This window comes from Podarcis liolepis, assembly GCF_965112155.1.
Source record: "Podarcis liolepis genome assembly, chromosome: 2".
NCBI classification, from domain to species: Eukaryota; Metazoa; Chordata; class Lepidosauria; order Squamata; family Lacertidae; genus Podarcis; species Podarcis liolepis.
Genome location: NC_139555.1, coordinates 60,188,799 through 60,201,614, shown reverse-complemented (window position 1 = coordinate 60,201,614; position 12,816 = coordinate 60,188,799). Strand labels below are relative to the sequence as shown.

The window sequence follows — 12,816 nt, the reverse complement described above, 5'->3', positions numbered from 1 at the left end:
TTTTCACAGAGGTGAGGACAGGAGGCCTATTAATGTCTTGGTCAGCCAGTATTGTAGGTACATTTATTATTTCTCCCCCAGAAAATGTAATGAGAAATGAATTACAGCATTTATCCTGTGTCTTGATAGAGAACTCAAGAGAACCTGTCGTGGCTTTGGATTGTGTTAGTTCTGCACTGTTGCAGAATGGAACAAAAAGGCTTCTGAGACTTGCTTGGTCAAATTTCATGTAGCTTCGCCATCTTTTCCGAGTTCCTGAATCTTACATGGGCAATGGGGGAGACAAATGGTTCAACAGGAGGTGACACTGAGTCATCATGAAACAGATGACACTGCAACTTTTCATTGCCTCTGAAGGCACCACTTCATTCTGCTTCTCGCATTGCTCTAGTATTTTGCTAAGGGCTTTACTACAAAGGATTCATTTTTCCTTCAAATGCTATTGAGAATCTGACAAAATTGTAGGTGTGTCTCCAATTGCTGCTGCTTCAGGTTTTCCACCTTTAGTTACAATAATAAATGGTATTTTTGTACCTCACCCTTTTCTGATTTTAATATTTTTCTCTCCAGACAAACAGGAAATCAAATAGCAAGAATTTTAGAGAATGATTATAGTCTGCAGACAAAACTGAGCTTAATTTGTCTTTAAGAGCTTATTTTTAAATGTACTAACTCTCAGGGAAATTATTGAATCTAAGGACATTGCCTGTTTTCACTTTCGTTAATGAATTCTATACTGATATGTATGAAGTAATCTATATTATCATGGGTTTGCTTGGGAGTGGGGAATTGCTGGGAAAGAATTTGAAATGGTTCTTAAAAGAAAAAACAACCAAAAACTTTGTGTTGGTTAATTTTTATACATACAAACCCCATATAAACAAAAGTCATAGTGTTTAAGACAGTGAGCCCAGCAATTAAGCATTGCTGCTAAAGAAGCAACATCAGAGGAGGCAGGGATTATGGTTTTTTTGTGTGTGTTTATGTGTAATGAGATTAATTACATCATTAACACCACAACTGACTTTAAGATTTAATCTGCAGGGTTGTTGTTTTTTACTCACATAAATAAAATGTCCCTGCTCCAGAAATTAAATGTCTCCGGTATCCTGTTGAAATCAGTAGAATAGGTTAGGTATAGTATGGCTAATTTAAGTCTTTTTTATTGATTTCAATAGGACTTGGCTATGATTTGGAGCTGAAGAAGGCAGATCAGTTGGGAAAGACCCATGTGAGTGGCCTCACCCATGTGGTTTCAATCTTCACACACACCCCAGCAATGATGGACTTCCCCAGAAAGCAGCTGCATTCACACTGCTCTGCGTGCGTAGCAAGAACAAAGGCTAAATGGAAACTTTACTGTAAGTATATAAAAGATAATAGCACTTCTCTGCAACCACAGTGAATTTGACTTCTGCAGGTTTTATTAATTGAAGTAGGTAAGCAGTATGGTGAAAATGATAGCTATGTTGCAGCTTCTAATTGGATGGTATTACAGTAGGTGACTTTTATTGTATACTAGTCCAGCCAGTGTTCAAATACAGCTTAAGAGTGCACCCCAGAATACCCATATCCTTAAAACATTTAGTGGTTAACATCACTTTCATTTGGAAGAAAGCCCCATTAATCTCATGCAACTTACTTTCAAGTGTGAGCTCTGGATAACAATGCCATTAGCTGGTACTCTGAGGTGCTTTGTGAACATGGTAACTCACAGGAGTGGAGTAGTCGTATACCGGCAGCTGCTCCCTACCCCTTAATGTGTTGTAGCTGGCCTATTCAGGATAGCTACATGGCTTTACTTGGAGATGGGCAAAGCTGAGGAAGAGCAGGGCATCCACAGCCCCCTTGCATGATAGCCTATGTCCTTTTACAATAGCAAGGAATGGACAGTGCATTCCTCGATGAGGATTGGGATAGAGGTCAACTGGCAATTAGGGCAGAGCCCAATGGCTTCATTCATCAGGCATTGGATCCTACTTTAAGCACGACAGCACAGGACACAATTTGCATCACTATGGCTAAAGAAGACAGAAAGGCCAAAGCAATTGTGTGGGTTTTCTTCAGTGGAACTGCAGAGTTTTTAAGTGTATATGATGTACATTTCTGGATTGTAGCAGTGGCATCTTTAAAAGTCAAAGGACAACCAACTTACTTAATTACTGGAATCCATTGAGCTCAGGGTTTCAGGCTAAGGCTGTATATCTGGGAGGTAACTTCTCAGCTGGATATTATCATAATTTCACAAAGTCAGTAAATTTAGGATGCACTTGTTGGGAATATTAAAACAAACTGAAATGTAATATTAACATCATGACATTTGGCATTACTATTTGAAGGGTTCATTAACAAACCAGACCTTGTGTTAAAATGAATTGTTAAAAAACAGCAACCCCAGACTTCATCACACCAGAAGCAAAAGGCATAAACAAACGAGAGTATCACACATAGCAAACAATAGTCTGAGGATAGATGCCATTGTGCAGCCGCCTGAAAACTGTATAGAAATTCACACTAAAAAATTAGCACTTTCTCACAGAAATATAAGCTTTCTTTAAAGTGTACAGGCCATGTTCAGTTCTGGTATAACAGCACTATAATTGCCCTGATCAACAAAAGTGGTATGGTCCTTAGTGTTTGCAGAATTTAAGACCTATCTGGCATTTATTTCCTTCCATTTAATGAGAAAAAGATGGGGCTTGTTACAAATCCATCTTTTCCCTCCCAACCAATCATAGATGCTCATCATGTTTTGTCCTTGCGTGGACAGCTAACATAATAAAAGGTCTGCAATGGCAAATTCATTTCCCCACACTGAATGGCAATGGGGAACAATGAGATGCTGCTATGGAGATATAACTATGTGGAATATTTTAATCACATTCTCTTCTGGTTCATATGTGTAAGTATTACATGTCATATTAACCAGAAGTGATATTAAGCAGAAACGCAACTGCCTAAAGATGTTTTCTTTTTTAAAACAGAGCAAATAAATATCAACAATTTAAAATAAAGGGAAGACAGCTTATTACTGCTGATGGTTAGTGCCTCTGACAGCTTCAGCACTTCCAAATGAGGATTCATTTAGAGTAAATGAAGAAAAAGCGTTTTCAGCAAAACCAGTGGTATGCTATCCAGGAAGCAGAGGCAGCTTGCATAGCATTAGTGCAAACTTGATCAAAGCAAAATCCAAGACTTGCAAGCCTGCAAAAACGATTGTAAAGAAATGCATTTGCAAAGCATTCCTTTTTCACATGTTTTGAAAGGCCATTCCAGGCTTGTTTCCTTTGCTAAACGTTGTGTGCATATACTATACCAATCATCAAGATCATGATGCTTAACTTAAAGTGAACTAATTTTGATTAAACAGTCATCTGAGATCTTATCCTGCACTCCTGGTGCGGGGGAGAACTTTCATTGAGTTCTGCAGTGGTTCTGCCAACCATGTTAAAGAAAAACGAGGAGGAACTAAAATGGAATTATTTCTGACTTAAAGCCAGTGGTTGACCAAATCAGAATGTTAAGGCGATTTTGATATTTTCAAACAACTTCCAGATGGTGAGACAGAAAAAACCCCAACCCTACCTGCTTTTAACATTAAAGTAGCAAAACCACAGTAGTAACAACAAATGGCACAATTAAAAAAGATCAAGTAATTGAAAACTTTAGTTCTGGTAACATCAGAAGAGCCCAGTGCTTGGATGTGCTGACCCTCTTGCTATGTTCCATATTCCATTTTTATAAAAGACGCATGTGAGCAGATTAAGCTATGAAAGTCACCATGTCAGTAAAATAGAACAATGCTTACAATTATGCCAAAAAATAGCTAGTCAGGTGGGAAAGCTGTCTTCCAAATTAAACACAGTGTACTAAATTAAATTGAGTGGAGAGATAATTGCTTCCATCCAGCAGTTTGCTGGCCACAAGAGCTCCAATGCACATGAGTGTGCCAAGTCCCACATGTGCAAGGAGCTCCCAGATGTGAAAGGTCTTCCCAGTTCACTTCAATGTCAGGTTCAGCTCTGCATGCTCATCTCCATTGTGCTTGTGGAGTTACGCCCAGCAGTAAAGTGAAAGGGAAGCTCAATTGTAAGGGATACCTGTGTGCATATTGGAATGCCCAAACGGGTTTAAATTGAGCTCCATATGCAATGCCTGATGTTTCAGTTACCATTGCAGAGATACGAAATGACTTGTGATATTGTGCAAAACATGAGTCCTCAGAGTTATGGGAACTACCATATATAGCCAATTTCATCCTCCTTGTCGTCATCTTCATCTTCATCATCATCATTAGCTGCTCTTACATGGATCTTCTGTTTCCCTTCTTGGTCCTTTTTTGCTGCTTCATGTTCCTCTTCCAGATCATCCAATAATATCACTGATCCACCACTACCGAAATCCCCCGAGGTTTCTTGCTCCTCTTCTGCAACCGGGAAGAATTCACAGTTATACTTTAAGCCCAATTTTCTATCAAAACATGTCAATGTTCTCATTATTTAAACTATTTAATTCATCCCTCCCCCCTAACATGTCTGCCTTTTTTAAATAAAATAAATAAATAGTAAAACATTTTTACACAGTAAAGTGCTCAGAGTACACCCACAAAACCACACGTTTTCAGGAGGAAGCAATAGCTGAAGACAGAACCTTACATCTCTAAATTGTTGGTTCAAATCCATTCCAGGTCAATGGTGACTGAAAGACACCACCATCTGATGAGTGTTCGAAGAGATCTGAAATGAGTTGGTGGTCTCAGTAAATTGCGTACCTCATAAAAACCTCACCACAAACATCACCAAGTGATATCTTTGTTTCTGTCCTGATATTGTCCAGAAAAAGTTGGAATGTAAATTGGCCCAGAAAATCTCATAGTGGCCCTGCCAGCTGAGACAAATAAGGGTTACATTTGGAAAGGTCCATTTCTATTGCCTCAAAATAACCAGGCTGATTTGCTTGTCACTTTACTTGTTCATTTAACTCGGTGTTTTGATTTTTGTTTTTGTTTACCTTTATTGGTATAAGTTTAAACAATAAAAATCATACAAAGTCATCCAAATGCACTAATAATCCAAACACATACAATATATAAAAGGCTTGGTGTTGCTAATAGGTGACAATAAATGTTCTTTCTGGGCAGCCAAAGGCAAATTAGGTGGCAAATTTTCATGTGCAATGTTGTCTTAAGTTGTAATAAGGCTATTGAAACTGACACCTTGCTATTTTGATGTCATTATATACTCCTGTGAGTCTACTACTGGTTTTTTTTCAAATTTGGCATTCAAACAATGGGTTCCTTGGTGCTCCCACCACTGCCGATTTCCTCCCGCATTGTGAACCTGTAGAGGTGTGCTGAATGTGCTATGGGGCTCATGAGCAACTATTCAGGTCTGGTTCTGTGCTGTGCCCCTTTGAAATGTGCTCTGCCTCTGTAATGAGCCCCATAATTCTTTGAAGTACAAAGGAGTCTCATGGCAGTTACACATATATCCCTTCTCTTGTAGACAATTGGATGTGTAAAGGGTTCTCAAAAGGAAGTTAGAATGCTACTACCTTTCTTTTCTCTAGCATTTTTGGGAAGGAAGAGCATACCACTAGAATTGTTTTCAGTGCTTGAATTCTGAAGATGAAATGTCACGCCTGGAACTTTTATTTATAGGAACTTCAGGGCTTCAAATTAAGACTATAGCTATCAAAACTGGATGAATCTGCCCATTTCCGCTCCACATCAATTCCACGTTTCCATTAATTCTATTTTATCCTGCTTCTGCATTTGTCTGTAGGGTTGTTGTTGTTGTTTTTAAATTGTACAAAAATCCATATTCACATTTAAACATGCATTTTATCTCAATGTACACATTTCTAAAGAAACTTACCTAAAAATATGCATTATAAAAATCCATTTGGGTTGTTTTGAGCTGAACGGCATTGCAAAATTCAGAGAACTGCAAAATCTGAAGTCTTATTACATTATGACCTGTCTATTAGTTCTCCTGGAGGTACAAATTCGGTCAGTTCACTTAGAAATGCAGACCAAATGTAATTCTCCTCCATCCCTACATGTTTGTAGCACTTGGCTTTTAAAAGTTCCAAAAAGACATTTTTCTTATGCCGAGATGTTTCATTATAAACTCATTTTCTCCACTAGAAGAGCTGTAGCGATTGCCATATACGGCACACATTTATATTATGTGTACATGTGCTCCTTGTGGGGTAATTTCAGCAGCAATTGTTTGTTCAGATTAAACCTCCATGGGGTTAAGTCTTTCTTTCAACAGGCAGCCCTGATGAACAGGACTCCTTAATTTTGTGCTTTCTGTTCCAGGGAGCAACATGTTGATTTTTAAATTTTGGATTTTTAAATGATCAGCCTGCAATAACTTCCTAACCAGTGTATTTTTTTTAGCAGTACAAACTACTGCAGTTTGTAAGCTGGTGAAAAGAAAACATCAAATGCTTTTGCCAATTTCGTATTGTCACACTTACTCAGGAAGAGAGCTTACTTGTATGAGCACATTTGTATTATAAATATGAAGGCCTGAAGATTCTTGTCATGATGGCTAATAGGTTTCTCTTTTTGCCATTCTGTAGACTCATAGTCAGGCTTGCAGCAGCAGGCAAGGGCTCTCACAACACTCATTCTTATTTTATCTGAGAAAAGCATGCCATTACTCACCACAGCTAACAGTCCCTTGCTTCCTTGAGCCAGCTATCTCATTTCCATACTTATCAACACACCAACATTGCCCAGTACTTCCATGACACTGAGTTGCTTTGTAATATCCTTCCTCATTGCACCGTGGAATGAAAGTTCCTAGGGATAGCAAATGGTGCCCTTGTCAATAATACAAATACTTGTAGAGCTAAGCAGGAAGATAAACTTGCATTTGTCTGGCCCTGACGTTCAAGGAGGGCTTTCTTTGACTGTTTGCACAGCAGGTTGAAATGGTCAGGCATACTGTTTCTCTCCCCCCCCCCCCGCCCACCACCACCAGTTCTTTTGTCAGTAAGGTTCTTCCACACAAATAGCATTTAGAAGAGATTGTGAGGGTGCAAAAGGGCTGCAATTCAAATTGTTATCTTGAAATAAAGAAAAACAACAACAACAACCGTAAAGTGCCTTCATTTTATAAGAAGTGCAGTGACAACAACTGGTTCTGTTTATCATTGTGGCTCTCTGTTCCTCTCTCACGAAAGCTGATATTTCTGCCATCAGCTTCAATGGATTCAGTGCAAATGTACTTGCATAAATTTAATACAAACCACGTCTACTTGAAGATCAGTTAGAAGAATATTGAGCATGGGTTTTATATAGCAGTTTCCATCATCTACTGTTTGCTTCTGTTACAGGCACAGAAGAGCAGTCTTTTACTGGGTCTGGCTATATCTGAGAAAATACCTAGCACCTTTGTTGGAGAGATACTACCGGTACTTGATTTACTACTCAAAATAAATAAAAGGCTTCCTTCACCAGTACTGTAGATCAATGCATCTCTGCAATGTGCACACATAACGTCAAAAGGGCTATTTTACTCCATTTCACATGGATGAGGAATATCTGAGGCGTTATGTACACTGGCATTAACAGCCATTGGCCCACCTTTCTGAGGAGTTGGCTGTGGTGATTTAAAGGGACCTTGTCTGATTTTGCAGGTGCTGACCTGTACTGTGGAAGGAATAGGTTTAAGGAATGTGGAAGAGCTGCATCCTCAGGTCAGGATGGCCCAGGGGAATGGGATGAGTATCTCAGCAAAAATTATTTCCTCCTCATTGTTCTCTTCCTCATGGTAGTGTGAGGGGCCCAGGTGCAGGAGTCACAACAGCTATAACTGCAGTTCATTTAGGTATCACATCATGCATGCATTAGTTACTCGTCTACCAATTTGTTGCAAATGACCATTAAGAAAGTTTGCCCCTGGGCTATATGGATTAATAAATTTGATCTCATGAATAATGGGAATGCCTCATGGGCTTAATGTAGCTTCCTAGTAACAGCAATTGAATACCTTCCTACACTGTTTTCATTGTTAAGTTCTGTTTTGTGGGAGGAATACTTTCATATAAGGAAGCAGGAACATATACGTGGCACCAACTCAGTCCTTAAAGGAGTCCATTGAGCTATGTAGTACAGTGGTGCCTCGCAAGACGAATTAATTGGTTCCGCAAGTTTTTTCTTCTTGCGAAGCACAGAGGGGAAAGCGCGCGCCTTCCCCTCTGTCCCCGGACCCCTTTTGAACCAAGGGGCGGCAACGGGGAGAAGCGATCTTCTCCCCGCCGCCCCTTGCTACAAAAGAGGTCCGGGGACAGCGGGGAAGACGCGCTGCGCTTCCCCGCTATCCCCGGAGCTTGCGGGGCAAGCTTCATTTTGCGAAACAAGCCCATAGGGAAATGCGTCTTGCGAAGCGGCTAAGAAAACGAAAAACTCCTTCGTCTAGCGAGTTTTTCGTCTTCCAAGGCGTTTGTCTTGCGGGGTACCACTGTACAAGGGTAAACGGGTTGTTCTTAGGAGCACAACGGAATAAAAGCAAAACCTACCTTCTGTCCACAGATCAGGGTTATTACTACCTCCAAATGTGTCCTGGGGGAGGGGAGTACTTGAAAATAATATTCTTGAAGGGAGGGGGAACTTGCCCTGCCACGCTGTGTTTCCTTCACCTTCAATAAGAATCCCCAGGCAAACTATATTTGTGCAGATACTTCAAGGCATTAAAAAGTACAAATGCTGCCTCTCCGCACATATCCTGTGTGTCATAATGATTTTTCTTTCCTATTCTACTTGCATGGTTTTCAATTTATGTATGCATTTCAGTATTGCTGCTTTAGAATGATGTTTGTATTAATTTCACTGTGCATTATTGGAAGTATTATTTGATTTCAATTATGAATTATTTAATGTGGAAGAGAAATGCGCTGAAATTCACAGATTTAAGCCCATAGTGTCCAAAGCTGTTAGTTTTATACACCTACAGTTTAACAGATGGATTCTTCAACTTCCCAATGGCATTATGTGCTCAACATACCAAAATTACCTTAATATGTGTATCATTACAGCACATTTAAAAGTGCAATTATACTTTAGGGGAGGGGAAGATCCAATAAGCCTATTTCTTACTTTGGATTTGTCAAACAATAAAGAAAAAAATCTATGTGCTGTGTCAATTTAATGGCACTGATTTGAGATTTCAGTAGACAGACAGTCTCTGTTCTGCATAATGTTACCTAGTATGCCAAGTCATGGAACACATTTAGCACAGGCTGATGTTCTGTTATTTATATGAGTTCCTGAAGTGGCACAAGCACACAGTTGGGACCCTATTACAGCATGTAACGTCACAGTAATAACAGAAGCTTTAATTAGCAGCTTAAATGAGTGAGTGGCAAGTAACTGAACTTACCCATCAGGCTCTTCCCCTTGCCCAGCTTTTGAATTCTGTTCATCTCATTCTGGCAAGGGAGACCTAAAACAAAATACATGAGAGTAGTTTCCAGATGGTAAGGGACAGATTCTCTAATGATTAGCTTTGCAATTGACAGGCAGTGGTAGTCTATTGCACACCTGGGAATGAATGAACCACATATGCTTGTACTGTACTGCAGAACAAATGTATGCCATTAGCTTTACTAATTAAAAAATTCACAACATGCTTTGCTTAAAAAGTGTGTTTGGGGGCCATTTTGGTTATTAAGACAGTTTTCCTTTCCTTCACCAGCGTGATCCAAAGCTAGGATGCTAATTTACTGCTTGCTAAAAGACTAATTTTCACATTATAAGCAATGACATAAGCAATAAGCTAATACCAATAGAACAAATTTTGAGACTGAAAACCATAGTCTAGATTTCCTAGGGCACACTCTGCTCCTTAGCCAATGGAACAAGGAGGCCACCATGTGAAAGGAACCTCACAGGCATTTTTTAGCCACCAAGTAGGAGGCCATGAACCTAATCTAGACTCTTTGGCCTATATATGGATAAGAGGACACAGAGACTTTGGTGTGTTTAAATGGATGCCACGTACATGACGCCACCAACTTCTACTCCACACCCACAAGGGATAGAAGAGCAGGAAGACCAAGACCTTGCCACACTGTGTGTAAAATGTATACCGGATATAACAATGGAAGATCTCTATTCCACTCAACAGGTCCAAAGATGGATATGGAGAAGGCATGAGAGTGCCCAAAAGAGTGCATTTAAAAATACAAGAAGTTTGCAGCCTTCACATAAAATCATGTACTTAATAATTTTAATGGGAGTTAAACCCACTTAATTGAATAGCTTCTGTTATGCACAATCATGGTCTGCTCTTGTAAGTAATAGAGGAGGAAGGAAGCTTGGGTCTAAGGAAGATGTTTAAAGGAAGCAACAACAAAAATTGTGGACAAAGAATAATAAAATGGGAAAGATAAGAATGATAAGGAGAGAATTACATGGAAAAAGCAAACTAAAGGATGCCTGGATTCGAAAGAAATTTATTCTAAAAGGAAAACTAAAATGTTGGGAAAGAAAAGAATGAACAAATTATAAGAGGAACAGAAAAAGAGAAGCAAGAAAAAATAGGAACCTAATAGGAAAGTAAACGTCGAAGAACTTGTCTTTCTAGGCAATGAGGACTGTCTGGCTGATATTGCTAAAAGTAACAAAACAATACTACCAGTAATTCTCCTCTTGTTCTCATTATCTCATTAAAAATGGAATTAAACACAAACTGCACAAAGAACTGCATCCGTACACAAAGTTATGTTTGGGGAGGGAAGAAATGCAGAAACCATAGCAAAGTACATAATAGTAAATTAATCATAGAATAATGACTAACCCTCCAGTCATCCACTTGGGGAAGAGCCATTTCCAAGTCACAGGTGGCAAAAGCCCACCTGCCTCTGGGCCCACTGCTGATGGGATACAGCTGGCCTAGAAGGCAGTGGCAGAGCTTCATGCTCCTGCACCGGGGGGGGGGGCAGAGAGCAGGCTGGGGTGGGGCTGGCTTGCATCCTGGGGGCATGGTGCGCGGCCTGTGGGGGTGTGGTGCCCAGCGTGGGTGGAGAGGGCAGCCATGATGGCACCCCACCGGGATCACACTGCCAGGAGTAGTGCGCTCCCCCTGCACTCCTCTTCCTCCCCTAGTGCTAGAAGGGTTTAAAGAAGATAAGGGGATGGCAACAACTGGATCTGCTGCTAACCCACCTCCAATTTATCTTGAAAGGGCTGAGAGCACTGTAAGCCATGGTAATGAAAGTATTTTGGATCCATGGGAACTAACTGGTCTGGAGAAGCAGGGACTAAGGAAGTGGCAGTGGCCAAGTTTTGTAAATATGGGAGAAGAAACTTGCTTCCTGCTGTGTTCAGTAACCAGGTTCAACGTTTTAGGTGTCAGTGTCTATTTGATGCTAGGATTTTCACACCCAGGATTTTCTAGCCATCTAATGCTACTCAACTGAATTCCACTCAATACGTAACAAGTAAGTGGAGTGGGTAAGTGGAGTGGTAATAATATCAGTGTTGTTTACCGTATGAAAATCAAGCATGTCTCCTCATTTAATCAATTTAAAACTATGCCAACTTTATTAGGAGTGAGGTATGTTGATGTGCCTTATACAAATCCTAATAATGCATTTGCCTTTTAATATTACATGGGAGCTAGTTTTCCTGTATAAATATTTTAGTATCAACATGCAATCACAGATTCAATTTTCTAGTACAAAATTTAGTAACTTACCTCCAGGCTTCTGAAAGCAGTAGCACCATTCGTTGTTTGAAAGCTTTCCATCTTTGAAGGAGTCACAGGAGTTGAAGAGCGGTTTAATGCATGGCTCATATTTATCAAGATAAATGGCATTGATCTCTGAGTGATCGAGGAGAAGGTCATAGTTCATATCCAGTTTGTTGAACATCCAGCCCAACGAATCCTTGCAGATTGGTAATATGCTAGTGTCAAATCCTGTAAAGGCAGGAGCAAACAACCTAGACTGAGCTAAAACATACAGATTTCTCTTGGAAACAAGAAGCCCTGCTAATTGACTCTGTTTTCAGTCTTGCAGATAACTGGGGCAAAATTGATTTCAGATTAACCTTTCCTTCTTGACTTGTAAGAAAATGGAACATGATGATCCCAATTCAGAACGAAGTGTGAATGAAATGGATGGGCTAAAAGACAGCAGGGTAAACCTTAGAGATGGATAATACTCTCAGTCATAGCCATTCATTATTGTTTCACAAATGTGAATGAAAAGGCAAGGTAAGTGGTTCACAGTTCATTGAAGCCTGTTTTCGTTCAAAATTCAATTTTGCCCTCTCTGTGCATTTGCACATTTATTTATTATCCTGCACATATTATCCTGCTTTTCAGCCAAAACGTAGTCCCAAAGCTACTCACAGCAATTCTATTAATGTACAATGCAAAGTGCTGCACATGTGCGGGGCAGGGGGAATATATAACAAGGTCTGGGAGCACCCTCCCCTCTTAAAGAGAAGCAGCACTGTAATGACTTGGGAGTAGACATTTGCTTCATTCTCAAATTTCCTAGAATCAGAGAACAGAAAACATCATGAAAGATACCCATTTTTCTCCACTAAATTTCTTAATAGTCTCCTCTCACATTCCTTAAAATGATAAAATTCTTTCTGTAAATGTTTCTTCTCTGCAATACACTCTTCTGAATGCTGCATTCTGCATGTTAACAACTAGCTCTCCAATTTGATGGCAGCGATTAGCAGGCCAGCATGTATTTTATGGCAAAGCTTTTTTTTTTTAATTGCTTGCATTTTCTGATTCAGGAAAACAATTACAGGACTTTCTGCTTCTCCAAGAACCCTGGCAT

At 39.8% G+C, this 12,816-nt stretch overlaps 1 protein-coding gene across 2 annotated transcripts in view; it reads right to left on the bottom strand.

Moving 5' to 3' along the window:
- Nucleotides 1-1,406: 1,406 nt before the first annotated feature.
- Nucleotides 1,407-12,816, bottom strand: part of SPOCK1 (SPARC (osteonectin), cwcv and kazal like domains proteoglycan 1) — a 394,124-nt gene continuing 382,714 nt past the window's right edge. Inside the window, exons 8-12 of one of the 2 annotated variants that reach the window (XM_083488164.1) lie at nt 11,715-11,936; nt 9,396-9,458; nt 6,677-6,814; nt 4,656-4,736; nt 1,407-4,426 (exon numbers count right to left, since the gene is read on the bottom strand). In XM_083488164.1, coding sequence (XP_083344290.1) covers nt 4,660-4,736; nt 6,677-6,814; nt 9,396-9,458; nt 11,715-11,936 — 500 coding nt within the window. In that variant the 3' untranslated portion in view covers nt 1,407-4,426; nt 4,656-4,659. The remainder of the gene's footprint in view (nt 4,427-4,655; nt 4,737-6,676; nt 6,815-9,395; nt 9,459-11,714; nt 11,937-12,816) is intronic. The other variant, XM_083488163.1, reaches the window with a different exon arrangement.